The sequence below is a fragment of the Manacus vitellinus genome, unplaced genomic scaffold (genome assembly GCF_001715985.3).
Source record: "Manacus vitellinus isolate BGI_N305 unplaced genomic scaffold, ASM171598v3 scaffold_12_pilon, whole genome shotgun sequence".
NCBI classification, from domain to species: domain Eukaryota; kingdom Metazoa; phylum Chordata; class Aves; order Passeriformes; family Pipridae; genus Manacus; species Manacus vitellinus.
Window position 1 is genome coordinate 387578 of NW_021938949.1, and position 22165 is coordinate 409742.

The 22165-nt window shown below is 41.4% G+C and overlaps 1 protein-coding gene across 1 annotated transcript in view; it reads left to right on the plus strand.

The window, feature by feature from the left end:
* Window positions 1–22165, plus strand: part of PRKAG2 (protein kinase AMP-activated non-catalytic subunit gamma 2) — a 210094-nt gene that overhangs the window by 138735 nt on the left and 49194 nt on the right. Inside the window, exons 4-5 of the mRNA XM_025894537.2 lie at window positions 2638–2852; window positions 3194–3251. Of these exons, the coding sequence (XP_025750322.1) occupies window positions 2638–2852; window positions 3194–3251 (273 nt within the window). The remainder of the gene's footprint in view (window positions 1–2637; window positions 2853–3193; window positions 3252–22165) is intronic.

The window sequence follows — 22165 nt, forward strand, 5'->3', positions numbered from 1 at the left end:
TTTTCCCTCTACCTCTGTGCAGAAACTGAGTCACAGACAAATTGAATCTCAGATGTATTAGGGTGTGCCTCACAGCAAGTACTTTTTGTTTTAAGGACCTAGTTGAAACAAACAGTTCTAAGGCTCAGCATTGGGGGGTCACAGATGCTCTTCATCCACAAAAACTCATGCCAAGTGTCCAAGGTTGGCATCTAAAAGGATATTCACCACTAGTGAATGTCCTCATGAAATGGAAACCATGGTGTCTGTCCTGCCTGGGCTGTTACAAAACTTCAATGAGGTGGCAATAGTTTTCTCAGGAGGTTAGAGATGTTACTTTCTTGGTCTCCTTTGATCCACAGCTCCCTGTGTCCTGTAGGCGTCCTCTGCACTTGGCAGGCTGGCCTTGTTCGACCGCTGACTGTGTGGTTTCCTTATGTCTGGTAAAAGCTCTTTTGGCAGAGCCTCTTGGTTACTGGAAGTTGTTCTTGTGGACTTGCTGAATACATTAGCACACAGTGAACACATCCCGGCAGCGAGACTTTAAGATCTAATTGTGTTTTTCTCCCTTTTAGTGGTTTTACATTTGCATTGATCACAGCTCCCATCCACCTCATCCCCAGTCTGAGCGTCTGAGCACTCAGGGAACGTTTGTACATCCATAAAAACACAGAAGAGCATCTTCCCCGGAACTGTTTATCTAAATTTGTCTGTAAGCAAAAAACTGAACAGGCAAGTTTGGTGTCCTTTTATTCCTTCAGGAGGTGGAACACACTCTTCAGTTCCCACTAAAATCAGAAGTTGAGGACGTTCAAAATGCCAGGGTGGTTATTCTTGCCTCTCCCCATGGCATGTCACATCAGCCAACATTTGTATCTGCCTACAACACCCAGTCTCCACTGTGTTATTGCTGCTCGACTGGCAGAGCTGCAGAGCTTGTTATGAAATGAAATGGAAGTCCTTGGAGGGCAGCTGCAATTTTGGAAAAGGACCAAAAGGAGGGACTGAGTGTTGGGTCCTTTTTGACTCCAACAAAGCTAAAATTTATCAGTGAGAATTAGGATTTTCTTTGAAAGAAACAAATACAGTACTCTGCACCACTAAACCCACTACTAATAAGAAACATCGGAGCCTAATTATTTTGCAGGTTTCTTGTTGAGTGACTCAATTATGATAAAGTTAAGTCTCTTATTATGTAAAAGCCATCGAGGAAGGCTGTTTTCAAAGAAGAATAATAGTTAAAAAACAATTACCTGTATACCATGTTAATTCCTTTAAACATAAGATATGCTAACTCTTCCCCAGATATGTCAGGAGTAATAGTTTCTTCAAGTAATAGATCCCTCCCTGACTTGCTGGATTTCCAGTCTTCCAACTCTCAGCATCTTAGTAATTGCTGAGTTTTATTCTCACTTTCCATCAATACAAAGTTTTCTTTGAAAATGGTCCCTGTGAGGTAAAATGTGACAAAGTGAGCTGTACTAATGCACTTTACCCTGGGTTCAAAGGAAGGACTGGTGGGGGCTCAGTTACACCAATACAAAGCTCTTGAATGGGAAAAAAAATCTCAGGTGCAATAATCTCTGGTGGAGCCCTGAAAACTCAGTCTGAGAAGAGGAGCCTTACTTACCATTAAGATGCATCACTGTGTTCCCAAACACTCATTTGAGTAGCTTGGGATTTTGTGCTTATCTGCTCCCTTTCGATGTAATTGAGTCTCTGCTGGACTAACTGATCATCTGCACAAGTCTCTGGAAGGACAAGAAGGGAACCAAATTCAGAGATCTTGCAGCCCACTTAAAAATACATATCCCTCTTCAGCATTATGGCTTTTATGCATCTAAGTCTATCCTGATTTATGCTGCCAACAGAGAGTCTCCCTCTGTTTGCTGACTTACATATAGATATAACAAGAAACACGGATGCTGGCACCTGAGTTTTCTAACTGGTTGTGGGTGTCTGCTGGTTCTTAAATGGGTAATAAATACAGCTTAAATCTGTTTGATCACGATTCAGAACTGCCCTAGGAACATGACCAAAAATACAGCTGGGGTAGATACACATGTCAAATAAAAACAGGATGTTCACAGGAGAAATTATCTGCTGCTGACACTGATTTTCAGCAAAAGATATGATTAATCTTTCTCCTCAAAGGCTGCTGAAAACAATTCTAGTTTGTACAAAGGCATTGCCAAGAGCGTCAGAAAGCAAATTGAGGCTCATGGGAAATATGCCCTGTTCCTTTTTGCCTCTGCTCCTAATTGTATTCTATCTGCTGGACGAGATACTGTTAAAATAATGAAAAAGAAGAAAAAGCAACCATTAAAGCTCTTGAACCATTTGTAATCCTGAGACTCACAGGAGTATTAAAATGAGAGCATCATTTTAGAAATAGGCAATCAGATGGGAGGTTAACACAACACAAACCTCCAGCACTCCCGTCTTCCCACCACACCTCCCTATAATGGATCAGACAGTTCATCCAGTTTAAAATGGTTTTCATGGCAAGGCAGAGCGATTCCCTTTCATAAACAAGGAGCTGAGATCCATCCTGTTAGTTTGGGAAAATATGATGAAAACACACAGGTTCACTGTAAAGCTGAGATTTCCACCTGCTCTTCCTCTGAACTGATCTTGGGTCCTTATTCTTGTTCACAGCCTCTGGCCTCTCCTCTTCTCCATCTACCCCAACACAAGTGACCAAGCAGCCCACGTTTCCTCTTGAATCCTATAAGCATGAGCCTGAGAGACTAGAAACACGGATTCACTGTTCTTCACCTCCGGACACAGGGCAGAGATTCTCTTTGCCTCCAGCTCAAAGCGCAGCCAAGCCTCCCATCATGACACCAGCTCCCTGTGCTACCTCAAAACCAGTAAGTAAAGCATGTGTCCATTTTTCCAGTTGGAAATGTACAGGGTTGTGTGTTAACTGTCTTGTATTATGACTGATGGGCTACAGTGTGTGTGTCCATACTGTGGAACAGCACAAGGACAGTGCCGTGGGCCTTTTATTCCAGCTTTCCCAGAATATGGCTCAGCAGGCACTAGGAATCCAAAGGTGGTAGCTCCCTTCTGATTTACCCAAGCAGTAACTAATGTTTGCACCAGTCTCAAAGTGAGTTTTGCAATGGCTACAGATCCCAACATACACTGTTGAGATGCCAGCTTGGAGAAGGGTAAGATTTTATTTAGTATTGTCTTTTATGTCCCTCAGGAAGAACTGATGAGAGAGTTAGCAGCCAAGGAGAGCATATCAAAAAGAAATTCACAGTGTGAGCTGCAAGTGTTTTGAGTTCCTGCTGCCTCTGGGGTCTGAGATGACTGGGACAGCTGGTGACTAATGGCACTAGTTGCTATCACACCTCCTGCCCCAGCTCAGAGAGTAGAGGAAGAAGAGCAGCACTACCAGGGCACTTATCCAGCCCCCACATAGTAAAGGTGTCTTCATAAGAACAGTTTCTTCAGTTCCTGGGAATGCATAACTCAGCATTTCCTGGGAACGCATGAATGCCAGCCTCTGATTTTTTCCACCACAAGATCTGCACTGCAGGCCATTGTGCCTCCTCCCCTCTGCCTTGGTCAGCCTGAGCCTCAGAGGCATCACATGCCTTCTTTTCTTTCTTCCTCCTCTTCCTTTTTGCCCCTTCTTTCTTTTTTGTGTTAATTCCTTTGCATTAACTGTATCTTTCCGTTCCTCTGCCTCATGGAACCAGAAGACTTGACCAGAATTAACTACCCTGTATCTGTCTTGCCCCTCTCTTCTTCTTTTTTTCCCCCTCAAAATATAAAATCCTTGACATTTTCTGTATCTAGAAATCTAGAAATGTGAAGGGCACAAAGTTCTTGACATCAGTTTCTCTGTTGAATGACTGCAGGTTCTGTTTCGTTCCAGTTCTCAGTAGTTTATTTTAAAAGCAGGAAGTTTCCTCCCACTCACCCATGGGAAAAGCTGTTCCAGGATCTGAACACGGTAACACAGCAATCCCAAAACCTTTTTGCTTTTGTGTTAGGTACCTCCACAGCAGCAGCAGCTCTTGTGATGCTGAAAGCATTTGGGTCCTGGGTCGGTGTTCACGGGCTACTTTTAAGTTATTGACACACATCCCATAAAACACGTGCCCTGTTTTGGGGGCCCCTTCTGTAAAGGTTAGGAAGTCTCTGATTTTCGACCTGATTTTTTTCATGGACAGGTTATAACCATTAATTATAATGAATGGCCGTTTTCATTCATTGTTTGTTACATCCTGTTGTACCTGTAGCCAACCTTTGTTTTTCCTAGATTAAACAAGCAATACAAATTACAGACTTTCTGTTCTGCTGCTATGCAAAAGTAAATCATTAAAGTATTAAATAAAATATGCTTACAGTCAGGGAACTCCAGCAGTAAATTTTGTCTAGCCAACTCAATGCCTTTCCATGTCAGTATAGTCTTGGGATACATAAATAATGAAACCCAAAGGTTTGTAGGACACAAAAATATTTTGAGTAGGTTGTAGTCAATCAGTCATATTATTTGCATATGAATGTGTTTATCTGTGTTATGCAGCTACAGAGGAGCCTTTTGTACCTGTTAGAATAGAAGTAAGGAAACAACATAATCTTAGCACATTCCACTGACCAAAAGACTGAAGAGTTTATTTTGTTTTTAATTATTTGCTGATTCAGACAATATGAAGTTGAGTAGAAGATGCCAGAATAAAGAAACGGAATTCTCAGCAAGTTTTTATGAACAGTTGTGGTTGTATATAGGTACAGGAGAAAGTCTTGGTGGAAACTCAGCATGTTGAACTCAGTTCTCTCCTGTTCAGAAGATACAGAAACACATGAGATGTGTAGCACCTGATTGTCTGGTACTCTCTGTACTCATTTATATCTGAGAACAGTGAGTGTGCAGGGCTGTGAATCATTAGGTTTCTGGTTTACTTGGTAATAAATGTCAGCAGCCACAGTTCGGTGAGGAACAAAGCTCTGGATGTTTAATTTTCAACAGAGACTGGAGAGAGATTAGATTTGCCATGTTCTTCTGGTAGGAGAAACTGTTAGAGGGAAAGGGTAAGTTCCTGCAGAAGGGCACAAACCTGAATCTGATGTGTGTTTGCTCAGGACTGTTGTTTCTTTCAATCCCTGCATGTTACTGACCCAGCATTCATTTACAAACGCAACAGCAGTACCGACATCCTTTATTTGAGTGCCATGTCTCAAACATTTCATTTATTTTGAGCTATGTGATAATAAATACACGATTTCACAATCACACGCCATAAACAAATCTGTAAAAGGCAAACTTCATTTCTTGTTTACTTACATCACCATTTGCTGGCATAAAAAATTGAATTATCTTAAAAACACACCATAAATTAAGTGAGAAATGGTTTCATGGATTCATGGCCGTGCTGTTAGATGACCAGTTTAATGATAGGGAAGCTTCTATGTTGGCATCTGAAATGAGAAGTTGACTCTTATCTACAGGACTCTGTCAACTTACATCTCATTTAGTTATTACATTGTTTAACTGGCGATAAGGTGTGAGATCCCAGAACTATTACAAATGATTCATGATTACTATATATATTGCAGTAGAAAAGAGGAACCTTTGGACCCAGGCCCGGAATTATTATTTAAAAAAAACCAGAAGAGCGGGAAGGTGCAGTATCAGGACTTGGAACAATTCTTAGCCCATTTTTATAATTAATTGCATTTGAAGCTGATTCTGTACTTGTTTTTTATGTGTCTGAAATTCTTGTGCAGAACGGTTGAATCTATTCAGTAAGAGAGAAGGTTTGGAGGAAAGAATAAAAATGTTTATTTCCCAGCAATATTTATTTCCTTTCATGCTTTAGTAGCACTTACAACAGTGTATATTTTGATGTGATTTTTGAGCCCTTGATTCTGGTGAGGGGAATAAATAGTGGGAAAGAGTTCCTGAGGGAGGGAGATCCTCCTTCAGCGAGTATCATCTCAACACAGTACTCAAAGCTAAGCAATTAACCTCGTGCTAAATGGGTGTCTGTGATTATGACCGAGGTCTGGATTTATCCCACCTAACTTTAGAAACCTACCTGAGCCGCTTAAGCGGGGAGTACAGTGGCTGCAGTTGTCTCTGTATCCCCCAGAGAGGCGTTTTCAGGGGATGAATCAGATCTCCAGGGGGCTGAGCAGCCTCTTGCACTGCTTGCAAAGGCAGTGACTCCGGGTGCTGCATTTCTGAGCCAGGCACTTCTGAGAGGTGCCCAAAGCGAGATGTGATGGGGCTGTGACACACCATTGCAGCAGCTCCTACAGGCTTTCCCCTGGCTGTGCAGGTGTTCCTAGCCGTGGAGTTAGAAGGTTATAATGAGAAATTCAGCTGATAAGAGATCAAAGCTGCACCTAAAGATTACTGTGCGCTGCGTTACACAGGGAGGGAGCGACTTGATTTTTCACAATACAGTTCATGACTCATGTACTTTGGCCTTGTGTTGTTTGGATGGTGTAACCTCTAGGCAGTAAGTGGTAAACGATAACTCTTCTCTAATGTGACATTACGGACAATGAAAGGAATGTAGAGAGGCTGCATGTTCAGTAACGAGCGCGTTTGCCCTGTTTCCTCTGCCTGTATTTTGAAGTGGAATGTGGTGTGTTGAGCTTTAATGTGGTTGTATCCTTTTCATTCCACCCTTTCTTCTTCCACTGATGTATAAGACATTGTGAAAATATCACTGTTCCCTGTGTCCTGCAAACGCAAGTGTTTCTGTGGTACATCATTTCCTGGCCTTTATGGGTTTCCCCTTTCCCAACATGAAAGGAGTCCAGGCCAGAAGGTGCTTGCTCCAGACTGGAGAGTTGCCTTTGAGGTCTCTTTTGGTTGAAAACAAAGCCGGGGCTTTCTCTGCTCACAAGAAGTGACAAAGGCAGAACATGCCTGCAAATGGTACTTTCCCTATGATTGTGTGATTCTCCAAATAACCTCTTAGCCAAGTAATCGCCCAGAACGTTCTTAAAAAGAGGAAATCTCAGACAAATGGTAGACTGAGACTTACTCTCACCTTGTGTGAGCAAGTCCTGTTAAAACTGCAGACAGAGCACATGTGAGGCACTGAAAGAGACTGGTCTGTGTTCATTTTACACAGTCCCTTCTGCTCTAGTATATGGGAGAGGAGAGACGTAATGTACAGCTGGGACTCTTCTAGTCCTAGATACAAGAGGGAAGCCAGATTGTTCCTGCAGCTACTTGCTTGTTAAACAGTAGTACTTTCCTGCAAGGCTATTCATGCTGTGTCTTAGCCAAAATGTAGTAAACTCCAAAACAGGGCTGTTAACTTGTTCAGCGTGAAAGGCTCTTACATCACACCCCGTGCTGGCAAGGAGCCTGGGAACCAGGATATGTGCAGCAGGTCCTTGGGTTTGGCTCTCTCAAAAAAAGCCACACCACCTATCAGAGCTCTGTAACCTGCCAGCTGGTTATAGAGATTTAAAACTGATAAAGAGAACAGAAAAAGTGTTCTTTGATTCCGATGTTGTCACGAAAAAAGGCACAGGCTGAGAAAAAAGGAATCCAGTCTGCAAGTGCACCAGAACTCCTTATTTCAGCATTTGTGTGGTTTAAGGCAATGCATGAGAGTGCCAAGGCATTACTGTGATTCAGCTCTGATTTGCACCACAGTAAACTGATCACCGAAATTAGAGCCCGAAAGGCCGTCATTTACCAGTGATGAAAGCTCTGGCAGTGCTGGTGTGTCCAGGCTCCTTTTAAGTGCCTTAATAGCAGCACTCCTGGGAGGTGATCGTGTTCTCTAATAGATCCCAGGGGCTGTAACAAGCCTTGTTTAAGCATTTCTCCCTACGGGAACTGTTGTTATCCACGTGAAAGTGTGTTCAATTTTAAAATGGTATATATTTGTCCAACAGTTGGCATATAACTAATTAGCTGCAAACCTAGTAAAGGAATAACTTTGTGATGAACTATGCAACAATTACGAAAAATATTACTGGGAAAATGTCTTGAGCCCCCCCAGCTTTGATTTCAGTCTCCTTAGACATCATGGTAGCTCCACTGAATTGAATATAAGCTCACAGGAGAATTATTTAATATGGTTGGAAAAATCCGTACTGAGATTTACTGGGACTTCAAGAATAAATGAACCAATAAATTCACTTGGACCTGAACATTACAGAAATAGAAAGCTTCTACTACTTCACACAACTTTTTAATTAAAACTCACATTTTATTAATATTCTCTTTGCCCACTTCACCTTCTGCCTCCTAGTCATATCTTTGGTATTTTCCTCCCATTTTAGTATTTAAAATATGCAAGAATCATCTTAATATCATTTTTCTACTGGTTGATTTGCCTTTTTTTTTAAAAAAAACTACTTATTTGTTTTAAAATAAAAAATGTCCAATCACAACCACCTGAAACACTGGTTTCCTCACATATTTGTATTCTGGTTGCAGTGTTCAGATTCGTTCAATCAATCTTCCAATGCAGAGAAATTGTATTGCATAAAGATGATTTTTTTTTTCTCCCCTAAGGAAGTGTGTGTCTGTGTCAGCTTGTGGCTTTTTCTGCAGCCACAGAGATAATTTAATCAACTATCCATGGATTCACTCAGCGGAGAATTTATTTTAATGACATGAAGTCCTACAATTCCTGTTCCTCCTAGTCCTGGATCAAAAGGAGGAAGGCGAGTTGGAAAGGATGAATAGCCAGAATGCTGAGTCCAATCAATTCCCAGCTGCTTTGACAGCTCTCATAGGGCTATAAGTAGCTAAGGCAATTAAAACTAGACCATCTCTGGGGCTTTTTTAAGATACACATTGGTACCGAAATCATGACCCCAGCATCCTGAAGACAGAGTTAGTGGCTTAAACCTAGCATACTTTTATCACCCTAAATCCTGCACTGTGCATGGTATAGAAAGGCTAAACCTCAGGATCTGGCCTCGTGTGTCTATATAAATAGATATCTTTTGGTTAAGTAACGTGACATAAGAGGGTGCTCGAGGGACAGCCTCGTTTTACCCATTGAACTGATTTCTCATGGCACAGTTTATTTATGAATTTTAGACTCGATAATTTAATAAGCATCCTGTTATTTTGCTAGAACATCTAGAAGGTCAGAACTTCTCATAGGAGTAAACTCCATTGGTGATTAGAAACTGGATACCCACTCTCTGATTTAATGGAAAGCTGCAGTTTAATATAAGATCACTGACAGTTACCAGTTACCAGTTGGTAAGAAACTGGGCAATTTTGGAACACAAAAATTATTTACCATCTAGGCTGTTTCTTCACAATAGGCAAAGGATTATAGACCAAAGTCTTTCCATGAGAATGGAAGAGAGATGCACAGCTTTGAACCTGTTTGGTTGCACCTTTCCTGCTTCTGGATTGGACTAGAGGGAAAATACAGCTAAGAATAGCCAAAAAATGCTTATGAAAGGGAACTCTTAGCATTCCTCAGCATCTGCATCTCTCTTAACCCAGTTTTGCCTGTATTTTATTTTTGGATACAGTCTTTAATGGCCAACAGAGCTTTAAAGAATGTAAAAAGCTGGTCGGAAATTTTCTACACAAAGCAGTCATATTCCTTTCTCACTTACAACATTCCCAATCCCTGAAATAAACTTGTGAAGTTGGGAGAAATAAAGGGGACATCGTGAAACAAGATTCACTGCTGTTTATCTTCTTTCTCTCAACTTTCATATTTTATAGTGTCACTACCTGCTTGTGCATGAGAAGAGCAATATAGCTCTTTAAAAATACAGCCTGTGACTGGTTTTTTTTTCTTTTAAGATTACAATCAAGCAAGTTTGGCCATTTGAAAGTCAGCTGCATGGGCTGCTGACTCAGAAGAGGACTAGATACCATCTTGGCAGCAGCTTGGAAAAATGTTTCCATTGTGCTGGTGAAATGAATGCAAAATATTTACTCTTTGAGCTTGTTCACAACAGCAGCTCAGTTCTCAGCTGGAACCGAGGGTGGGGCCATGTGGAAGACATTTGTAGGAAGACAATGATGATTTGTACAGGGCCCAAGGTGCACATAATCTTATTGTATGATTAACAAAGGACAAGGCTCCTACCATATGGGGCTTAGAAGCTGAAGTGTAAACCGGTGAATTAATCAACAGAGAATAAAAGAGAAAAGGTATCAGAGGCAGAAGGGCAGCAAAAGAAGGGGAGGGAACAGAATTCGAGAGGGGATTGATTAATTTAGTCTTTTTGCATGTTTAGTCTTTCAGTAAACTGCCAGTGGTAAGGTTAGTATGTTAGGTTTTTGACATTTTGATCTATCCTACTTTTTCGCTTAAAACTGCACAAGCCAGGGCATCTGTGGTATGTAGAAAATCTTCTTCCTTCTGTACCTCTGAACAGAAAGTTACTAATTACTGGTTTGTGGTATATGAGCACATATGATTCAAGCAAAAAAGTAAACATGCTTCTTGCCCTGAGGACCTTATTGTCCAAGAGCCTGATCTAGCAAAACAGGCCAGGCAAATTCTAAAACCGTAAGAAAGCATTGGCTTAAACAGGATTGTTCCTAAACACGACTTCCAGTGCGTGCTTACAGAAGAGATTTTAAGTGTAGCCATAACACAGTGAGCAATGACAGAAGGCATTGAGGAAAGGTAACCTGAAGGTTACAGCCCCGGGTTTGGCTGAGTTTGCTGTGTATTAATGTTGCTGAATCTCAGGTGCTGTTTTGTTTTTGGCTGATGTCGATGCGGTGGTGGCCCTGATCCAGGAAAACACTTAAATGTGTGGTTAATTTTAAGTATATTGGTAGCCCTGCTGGAGTCAACAGTACTAGAGCACTTAAAGCTGTGTGCATGTCAAGTCACTTTGCCGGATCAGAGGCTTTGTACAAGTTTTATGGTCTATTAAAACACTTAAAAATGACAACCTCAAGTACTGAAGATGAGAAAGGAAGCTGATGGACAGAGGATGGAAAAAACAGTTGGGGAATACATTAAAGGTTCAGAGGAGAATGCGGGAAAGAGCTTGGGAATGAGAGGAGAGGGAGAGGGAGAGAGAGAGGGAGAGGGAGAGGAGAGGAGAACTGGTGACAATGGAAAATAGCTCCTGACAGTGGCAGGGAGAGCAGCAGCTGCAAGATTGCTATCTCCCTGCTGTTGTGTGTTTGGCATTTCAAGCTCTGGGTGTTGGGATTTTTGGGTGTTTCCAGTATTTACTGGGAAACATTTATGGTGTGTTCTACCTCAGGATCCATCTCCTTACATAAACTGGAACAGCTACAGATGAAGACACAGCTTATGAAAGAAGACAACAGACCCCTTTCTTCCCCCTTTCCCTTAAGCCTGCTGGAAATGACTGCATAAAAGTACATCCCAACAGACACCTTGCACACAGGGAAGACCCTGCCAAAGCTGATTTCTTAGGGAGCACTGTGAGGAATACAGAATCACAGAATCATTTAGGTTGGAAAAGACCTCTAAGATCGAGTCCAACCTTTGACCAATCTCCATGGTGTCAATTGGACCATGGCACTAAGTGCAACATCCACTTGTTTCTTGAAAACCTCCAGGGATGGTGACTCCACCACCTCCCTGGGCAGTCCATTCCAATGTTTAACAACCCTTTCCATGAAGAAATTTCTTCTGATGTCCAACCTAAACCTCCACTGTTGCAGTTTGAGGCTGTGTCCTCTTCTCCTGTTGCTGGTTGCTTGGGAGAAGATGCTGAGCCCCATCTTGCTACAACCTCCTTTCGCAGTTGTGGAAAGCAGTACAGTCATCCCTGAGCCTCCTTTTCTCCAGGCTAAACACACCCCAGCTCCCTCAGCTGCTCCTTACAGGACTTACTCTCTAGACCCTTCACCAGTTCCATTGCCCTTCTCTGAACTTGCTCCAGCACCTCAATGTCTTTCTTGTCATGAGACACAGAACTGGACACAGGACTTGAGGTGTGGCCTCACCAGTGCCAGCTACAGAGGGACAACCACTTCCCTGGTCCTGCTGGCCACACTGTTTTTGATACAAAATAGTTGCCACAGCAAGTGCACAACCTTCTTTCCTGCAGTTTGCCTTCAGAGTCATTCGGAGTCAGTTCCAGAGCCATTAAGGAAAACAAGAGTTTAAAAAGGAGAAAAATAGTGCCAGTAGCTGGACATGGCTTGAAGATGAGAGAGAGCTGGCTGCAACCATCTGCCCTATCAGAGATCACTTGTGCAATTCTAAGGCACTTGGTCTCTCAGTGCCTCAGTTTCCCATTTATAAAAAAATGAGGCTACACTAAGTCAGAAATGTTACGGTGATAAACACATTAAAAAGTTCTACATAACTCAGATATTTTTTGAACAGGAGCTGCAAGCGGCTTAAGATAAGTTAACCATAGACAGAGTCTATTGTATTTAAAGTTTATAGCAACAGGCTTTTACACTGCAGACTGTAACTGTGGACAGGAAGCCCTCATGTTTTCAGAGCACATCAAGATGTGCACAAAAGGTCACTGAAATAGGCTGCTCTTCTGAGGCCCAGGGAAGCATGACAAGGAATAATTTCAGCTCTTTGCAGACATTTAACTACAGACTCAATCTGCATCTAAGCTTATGTGCTTGTGAACCCAGTATTTGCCATCTCCACACTGTAAGCATCCACTGCCTATGGATACACTTCTGTATCTGCATCTCCACAAGCTCTGCAGGAACATGAGCGTGGTGGCAGCTTGCTCGAGGTGTAGCCCTGGTCCTTAGTGTGGAAATAATTTCAAATTTTTTCAATTCCACTTCCTGGAATACAGGGAAAGGCCTTACCACTATTTGCATGTCTCTTTGTGGTACTGTTTGTAGCCATGAAACATTGAGCTCAGGTGCTTGATACGCTTCTTGCTTAGCCCTTGGTTCAGTCCTTCCAGGTGGTGTCAAACCACAGAACCAGCACAGAGCACAATCTGATTCCACTGGTAGTGTACCTGAAATGATGGAAGGATGCAGTTGAGGGGCTGTCAAAATGGAAAGCATGCATGACAGAAGGAAGATACCCATTGAGTGTTGCCATCATTGCAGCTTTCTTTTGTGCATAGCAACAAAAAAGAAGCAGCACACAAAAATTAGGCCTGGAGTGATCAGCAGTAGGTCTGGAATGAATTCAAGAAGAGGGTTAGATTCCTCAAGCTGTGCACATTCAGTGCATTTTTAGTCAAAAATTAATTTATTTGGAGGTTACAGGTCAACCATAGCCTCTGTGTTGAAGGAAGTTTATTAATATATTGGTTTGTTTGTGCACAGTAGTAGCTACTCTGAGATAACAGACTTCACAAGCTTTAGTGGGGCCACTGATAGCACTCAGAGTTTGTCAGCTGTGGGGTGGGCTTGAAAGCTAATGCTTAACCCCAAGGGCTACGAGGAAGTCCTTCCTGGTGTTCAAAGTCCTCCTAGAACTGCACTAAAAAATGCATCGTTATTTGCCTGCCTGTTTGAGGGAGCTTCCAAAGGCTCCTTCTGGAGCCCTACTGAGATCCTCAGTCGTGATGAGCCCTGCAGAAAGTGGCCACCTGTAGCAGCTGCTCATTTTCTGTTTAGCTGCAGTTACCTGCATTTGTGGCACAGCAGCTTGTGCCACAGAGGGAGTTATTTATTCAGCCCAGGTCTATGCAAATTCCTTGAAGTTTTATTAAAATTGTGGGTGACTCAGCTCTGAGCTGAAGGTTTTCTCTATTTCTCAGGAAGCCGCCTTTGTAACTCTGACCACCATCACTCTGCCAACATCCAGGTTTGGTAGATCTGCTTCCAGACTCTCAAAACTGCTGATGATCACAAAAATGACAGGCTGAGAGAGAGCTGGAGAGGGACTTTTCACGAGGGCATGGAGTGATAGCACAAGGGTAAAAATAGCCTTAAGCTGAAGAACGGAAGGTTAAGGATAGATTTTAGGAAGAAAGTCTTTACTATAAGGGTGAGGCATTGGACTTGAGGTTGTGGACTCTCTATCCCTGGAAGTGTTCAAGGCCAGGTTGGATGGGGCTCTGAGCAACCTGGTCTAGTGGAAGGTGTCCCTATCATGGCAAGGGGGTTGGAACTAGATGACCTTTAAGGTTCCTTCCAACCCAAACCATTCTGTGCTTCTAAAATTACATTTGAACAGTAGGCTATGAATAGGTTATTAGAATTTTGTATAGTTTAGTCAAGCTTCAAGTGTGGTGTCAATTAACTTCAGGCTTTGTTAGGGGTAAAACTGTTTCATTTTAAGTTTGAAAAATATCATCAAAAGCTGGTGTAATAAGTGTTTGCACGGTGAAGTCACTATCCATGACTGAGCTTTGAAATATAACACTAAGATGAAGGAAGCAAAATGGTGGGTAGTAAGTGTGTTTATTTAAATCAGATTTGGCTCTGAGTATTTTTTTTTCATTTGTTATTCTCAGTGGCCTCAGTTCTGCAGATTACTCATCAGTACTCTGGCCTCAATCCAGCTAAAGTACTTAAGTGAGTGCATAACTTTAACTAACACAAATAATCCTGTATTCAGTGCCAGCAAATGAAGACCCACATAAATGTGGGCTCATGCTTTCTTCTTTTCCATTCACTTTAAATAAGTGGATGCTTACCTGTTTTTTACCAATAGGATTATCTTAATCGTTCTTTGTTTTTGTTTTGGTTTTTTTTTTTCAAATGTACATTTCCTACAACAAAATATCTACTGTAATCATGCTTATTACCTGACTGCTGCAGCTCTCTCCAGCAGTAATTCCCCCTTGCCCTTAACCGTGACCTTCAGTGTGATAAAGGGTTGGTCCTATTTCAAACAGCCTAAGGAGCACTCAAGTCTACGTGTGAAAACAGCTAAACTATATCTTTTTGAACATGTACAATAACAAATATGTAAGACAAGAACACTTAAAAGCTCTGGAATAGATTAAAACTAAGTGGCATCCCTGTGTTTGCAATGGAGGTTACAAGTGATTGTAACTTGACTTTTTTGAACTTTGTGTTCAAAAGGACAGAATTTAAGTTGTTGTGCTGTTTGATTAATAATGTGTCACACTGATAATTTTGATTTGGACTCCACCTATACTCTATATGAGTAATCTGAGGAAGGAATGTGGGCCACAAAGGCTTGTCTAGAGAATGCCTCTGATATCTTTGACTCAAAACTCCACCTTATCTGAGCAGCAGTGATACAGGATCAGACACACAGCTACAGATTAGAGTTATGTAAACAAATCCTACCCCTTCTACACTCCTGCCTTGACTTCTCTCTAAGAATTTAGCTTGGGATCTGGACTATTCCTTCATCTTTTGCTGTCCTTAAGTTTATTTTTCAGAAATCCTTAAGTCTTCTCTCACTGGTACCATTTTTTTCCCTCAAAGTGAGGAGCTGCAGTGTATAAAACGGGTTCTTTGTTTCTGGTGTCATATTAAAGGAAGTTTAGTAAATCTATCCCGTGTCTGAATTAAGTCAGGAACAAAACTCACTGGGATTAAACTGCAAGTTCATTTCCATACAGAAATATTTAGGAAGGGCTTGCCACTAAAAATGTGAAATCACTCTGCACATTCAGTCCATGTTATCTTCAGGGTAAGCAGATTTCAACACTGAGTATTGCAGTGAGGATTTAGTAGAAATGCAAGTTGTCCATTTCATCATCTTTCCCAGTGCTGAATGCAGTCCTGTATTTCTGTTTTTTTAGGATTTGGCTAAATTTTCTTGTTGTTCCATTTATGTTATCCATTTAACCTACTACAGATCCCCAACTGTGACTGCTTATCACTAATAATTAACTCTGTACAATAATTAATATTATAGCTGCTGCTATATAGGAAGATACCTGCAATAGGAGACTGGTTACTAGTTGTAAAATATAAAAGCAATATGCAGTTGTTCTGTATTTCATGCTAAAAGACTCCTGCTCAGGATCACTGGGCGAGTCATATGCTGATGATGTTGGGATGAAGTTAAAAAAATCCTTTCAGAGCAGAGTTCTTACATGATTGGCAAACTCTGAGCTGTTTTGCAAGGAAATCAAACCATTAGAGCTTCTACAGCCCCAGCATACAGTTTCAGAAATAAGTTTAGAATAGACACAGTTGTTCCCTCACTTTCATACCTGCTGCAGGACAGTTGTGTCCCTAATTCACTGAGGGCCTCACAGATTAGGGACAGAGCACCCAGCTGACATTGGGGAACACACAATTCCAATACAGAGTGTGTTGTCAGTGCCTGGTGTTGTTATGGGAGTTGGTTACTGTGTTCTAAACAAATTGTAATGTCTGAGCTGTAACCACCTTCATTTACACTTGCTACTCACTGACATGATTAGAGCATTTAATATTTCAAAAGCCTTTTAAGACTAAAGCAATTTTTATTGCATTCCTTCCGGGTACAGGAAGAAAAACTTCGGCCAAAAAAAAATAAATAAAAAAAATCCAGCATTTTGTACGAGGCATCCCCTTCCTTACTGGTTGGTTTGGTGCTGGAACAGAGGTTCCTTGGAATAAATGGTAGAAACTACAACTCCTACTCAGTTGCTCTGATCACTCTGAGCTTTTGGAGGTGAGGAGGGCTCTGTGTCAGACCAGGCCTGGAGCTCTACACTGGGCCTGACCATGTTCTCGAAGCACGCAGCACCCTCAGGGACTGCCACTCCATGCAGCCTTTTCACCTCGCAGGTGGCATTTTTAAATCCCAAAGGGATCCAAGATGGGATTCTGACCTCAGCCTCCCTCGTTCCAGTTTTCTCAGCTGTTGTAAACCACTGGTATCAGTTACCACACTCTAGCAAAAAACAAATAGGAGTTTAATTTACAGATTAAGCAGCAGATGAAACCTTTTTTTTTTTTCTGATAACTTGTCTTTATCTACTTCACAAACCAGACTAGATTAAGCCAAAATTAAGCAGGAGGTGTTTTAAATTAATTTTGCACAAACAAATTGCAACAGGATAAACATATCTATGACATACATTTGGAAAAATTATAAGTTGTTCTTTGACAGCTCATCAGGAGAAGAGTTGTGAACTACTTCAGTTGTATATAACTGTAATTGTAGTAAGGAGCACTAGCAAATGGTGGGAAAATTACCATTTGTAGTTTACTCTTGCATTCAAAATGGCTTTGCCCTGATTTGCATTTAGATGGGAATTCCTTCTGCTGCTCTTCAATCCATTAGGTTTTATAAGGTAAGTAGCTTTTTTTTTTCCCCTCTGAAGTACTGGGAAGGGCATTCAGTTTTACTGCCGAGCCGTGAGCTGTGCAGGTGGCACCTCAGCATACCCATATTAAGCCATCAGGAAAGAAAAAGCCTTGAATTTACCTGGAAATGCCTATTTCTAAATAAAGCACAGGTAACATTTTTGTTGCAATGCTTGAATAAGTCTGTTCCACACAGACTTGTGACTTGCAGCAGCATTTCTTTTTTTAGATTGTTCTTTCTATTCCTACCCAGTCACCAAAGAGTAATATGTAATCTTTATTATTACTCAAACAATATTTGCTTTAGAATTTTTCTAACACAGAATTAAGGCTACTTGTTTGTGGGGAGGGAGGAAAAGCAAATTTACATTTGTATTAGATTGTTGGTAAACTGGCTTTTGTACAAAAGATACATATAAAGAATTCTCATTGAATTATCATACTAAGACTAAATATATTTTTCTAAAGATTGGACAAAAATAGAAACAAAAGAAAATAAGTCTAGAAGGGACATTAAAAATTCATTTGCCCCCATTGCACAATCAGCTATATGGAAATAATAACCAACAATTTTTTTTGTTTAACCTGTTGCTATAAACCTCCTGTGATGGAGATTTTACAGTTTTTTCAGTAAAATGTGCTGGTGCTTCACTGTTGGTACAGTCAGAAAGCTCTCCCAAAGTCCAACCTAAAAGTTCCTTGCTAAAGGTTAAGTAGATAACTTCTCATCCCATAACCAGTGGACCCAGAAGATAATCACTTTCCTTCTTGCAAAAACACATTATACTTGGAGACTGTTACGGTATTTTTCTTCAGTCTTCTGTTCCATGATTTTTTTTCTTCCTTTCTAGATGAAGAAACTGCAAAGTTTTCAAGATCTTCTTTACAGGTTTTCTAGACTCCGAGATCATTGTCATTCCTCTTTTTGGACTCTCTTGGTTCATTCTTGAGTTTAATGCCTAAAATTGAATGCAGTATCCCAGCTGGCATCTAACCAGAGAATATGTAGAACAGATTCTCCACGTCTTACCTATAACACATTTGTTGACAGTGTGATTTTTTTTTTATTTTCAAGAAACTGACACTGCAGTCTGACTTTCAGTTTTACTCTCAGGTCTTTTTCTTGCATGACTGCTGCAAGTCCCATTTTATTTTTGCATTTGATTATTGTGTAACATGTCCTATTTACCCGTATCAAAGTGCATCCTGTTTTTCAAAGCACTGCAGCAATTCCCAAGATTATTTGAAGTTCTAAGGCTGTCCCTATAAAAGCAGCTTCTCTTGCCATTGAGTCATTTTGAGTCATTTGAAAATGTGGTTGGGTTATTCATTACTTCTTTATCGAGTCATCAGTGGAAACACTGAACGATATTGGACAGAACACAGAACTTCTGTGGAACTCTCTCTTAAACTCTTCCAGTCAGATAAAGAAGCCTCACTACCTTCCTGGTGAATATTGTTGTGACCTTTAGCAGTCGTTCCTGGCTTGCTTGTGTGCCTGTCATGCAAGAAAGTGCCAAAAGTCCATTAATTTGCGCTGCATCTGCTCACCACGGGACTTCCAGCCTCTTGCTAAGGAGACTGAGAGTGGCTTGGCATTGGTTATACATGTTGGATGTTAGAGATGATCCTTCTTTCCTCTGTGTGCTTGAAATGGGTGTGGTTGCTCTCTTACACATCTTGGAATCAAACTTGCACCAAGGGGTGTAAAGTCTCTTGGCTCGCTGCCCCCACCTTCCCGCACAGTGAACCTGAGCAGGTGGAGGTGCAGTGCTCTGCTCAGTCCAGAATCATTTTATCCAAAGTAGTTGTCTAAAATGGGCCGTGTGAAGGATGTCCCAGAAATATTTGTTTCTCCACTGGCTGCAGAAGCAGCAGCCCAGGGTAACTTGTTCAACATGAAAAGCTGCAGAGTAGCTCTGAGTCAAAGCGTTTTGATACAGGTGATCTGATGGCTGCCAGGGACAGATCCCTACCCTAGTGGGTGCATTCCTGCTAACTCTGGGAGGCAAGATGGCAGGAAACTACATAAAAACAATCTTCTGCTGATGTTAGTTGCTGTTCACATCCCTGAACTGTTCCTATCATTTAAATTTATCATGCTCTTATGAAAACAATAGGATTCCTTCAATAGGACATAGGACTAAAAGGACTCCTAGATTATCAGAAAAAGGAAACAGATTATCAGATAGGTTTTAACATATTCATTATAAGTGAATATATAATTTACAGGACTGATTTTACTTCTACAGGGTATTAGTCACTCCTCACTCCCTTTGCACTAGGAAGATAAAGAAAACAGCCAGAGACAAAGTAAGCAGTTACCTATTAAAATTTATGTTCTAGCCTCTAGAAGTCCTAAAACTCCTTTTGTTTACATCCACCTTTTATGACTTTTGCTATTGTATCAACTGTGAGTTGTTTTACTTTGGCTTTACAAAGGTTGCTGCCACTGCTATATTAAGGTTGTGTTGGTCCATGGTTTTTGGCATAAATAATGCCCTTGTAAAAACATGGAAAAGTAGACATGTATTCAGGCAGCTTTTGTTTTGCACGTATCTCTCTTCTAAACTTTTCTCTATAGACTTTATTTTGCCTGGCAGTATTTAGCATATAAAGTACGTTCTGTCTTGTTGCAGTGGGTATCTCAAACAGTTGAAACTGGTTACCTGATAGCAAACTTTTAAAGCGTAATTTGGTCAAATCCCTTGGTTATAGTTAAGAGAAACCTCCTGTGGCAGTAGAACAGTCACCAAAAAAACCCATGTATTGAAATGTTACAATATATATCATCCTGGTGGAAATTACAGGTCCTTTGAAAGACAGATTTTTTTTCCATATCTTTATCCAGTAATCCTTCTGTAAAATGACAGGCAGAGTTTGCAGAGAGGTAATACTGTTAAAAATATCTTCCAATTTGTCTAATCCTGTTCACAATGGACAGGATGGTGTTTTTACTGTGATTTAAGCTGATTTAGGAGTAGGTTGTTTCCAGAAGGTGTGGTCCCACTGTCACTCCTGCCCTGGGCACTCCATGTCCCAGTGCTGATACAACTGCACAGTGAACTGGATCAGGAACTGATCTGGATAAAACCCAATCTTTTCTTATTAGTCCCTTTGGTTTTCAGCTGCATCAGTTTCCTGTTCTGACTCACTGTGTTGCCTACAAGCCAAAAGGAGCCAGAATGCAAAGCGAGGAGCAAAAGGAACGCCATGATCAGCAGCTTGTTCCAAAATTGGTTTAAACAAATTGTGAGACTGCAGGCAGATTGAAGGATGGGGTTTCAGCTTTTAGTTCTCCATTTCCTTTGGGTTTGTTTTTTTTTTTTTTTTGAGCAGTGTGGATGGTACAACATAGCTATAGAGTTTCCATTACAAATCTCTGTTATATATTAAACTACTGCCTTTTTATTATTTTGAGTATCTCACAGTACTCTTGGTCTGGGTGCAGACTGCCACTATAAAATCCTGATCTTGCAGTGGGCTCTGAGGTTCACAGTGCAGTGCAGCATGAAGTGGGCTTATCTGACTTCTTACAAACATCTGGTGTTCTGTAGCAGGTGAAATGCAATGCACACCTTTCAAGACTCAGTGTCACTTCCAGCTACAAACAACCTAGGAGCTGTATTTCCTCATGGCTAGTGCTTACTAGATAATTATGGGGAGTAAATAAAAACAAAGAAACAAAATCATGGCAGCTATTTCCAGTCCATCATGTCACCTTTTCTTCTCTTCCTTTGATTAGGAAAAGATGTTCAAAAATCTGATCACTATCAAGATAAACGATAAGGAAGATAAATTATTTAGAGCTTTTAAAACTAGCTCCCAGAGACAATTAAAAGCTTCCAAAGCATTTTAAATAGTAGGCTGAAAATATAATAAGTTAATATGAGCTGTTTTGGTATCTTGTGTGACTCGTCAGGTAGAGCATTTACTAAAGTCTTAGAAGTCTTTTAAAAATACACCTAGGAAGGAAATATTGCAGGATTTTCTTTTCAAAGGATGTTTACAGTAAAGAACTAGATATTGTTAACTTTCCCATATATCCTCAAAAGTTTCCCTAGAAATAGGTGGTTTGGGAAAACAAAGCTGTCACCAGCACTTCGTTTCCTTGCTTGAAACTTCACTGGACTTGAGAAATGAGACAGATTTCTGTTTTCCCATAATTTTTGGCTCTCTCCTCCCATCGTAGCTTTAATTCTAATTATCTTTCATACTTTCCTACATTATTTGCACATTACTGTGCTATCCTAGATCTTATCACCCTTCCCTCCTTGAAGGACTCGCTGAACTTTTGAAGCTTGAGCTTCCCCTTGGGACCAATAGATTTCATACGTTCCCTAATGACTCCTTTGGCTCCTCTGGAGCACCATCCACGTGTGTCTGCCCACAGGATCTGTTGCCATTGCCAAAGAAATAATCTGTTTTCCCCTTCTGCAGCATCCCTGTCTGAACTGCACTGGTCCTGCTGAGCTCCCTAAGCTGTCAGCGGGGGTCTATTCATTAGAGTTCAGGAAGCCCAGCTAAAGCTTTACCACACCTCCCTGTCTAAATAAATGCAAATGGTCAACCTATTGCGAATATTTCCTTATTTCCATCGGTTCTGCTACAGCCTGGCTTACAGGGTGCAGTAAATCCCGTCTTTGGTAGGCTGAAGCCTCCCGTGGTGTTAACGCCGTCCTACAGACACTGGTACCAGGGCGGCTTTGGGCCGATTACACGGGAGACGCCGACACTCGGGATAATCTTGAATTGTAACTTAATCTGGAAATTTTTTAAAATGGAAACGAGCGCGCCTGTGCCCAGACCGGGTACCCCGGCATGGCGGGTACCTCAGGGATAGGGGACACCTCGGGATAGGGGGTACAGCGAGATGACGGGTACCCCAGGATAGGGGCATACCCCGGGATAGGGGGCACCTGGGATGGCGGATACCCCGGGATAAAGGGCACCCCGGGATAAAGGGCACCCCGGGATGGCGGCCCGGCGCACTGCGGGAGCTCCCGTCACACACGGGGGAAACCCCTTCCACACCCCCGTGTCCCCCCCGCGGGC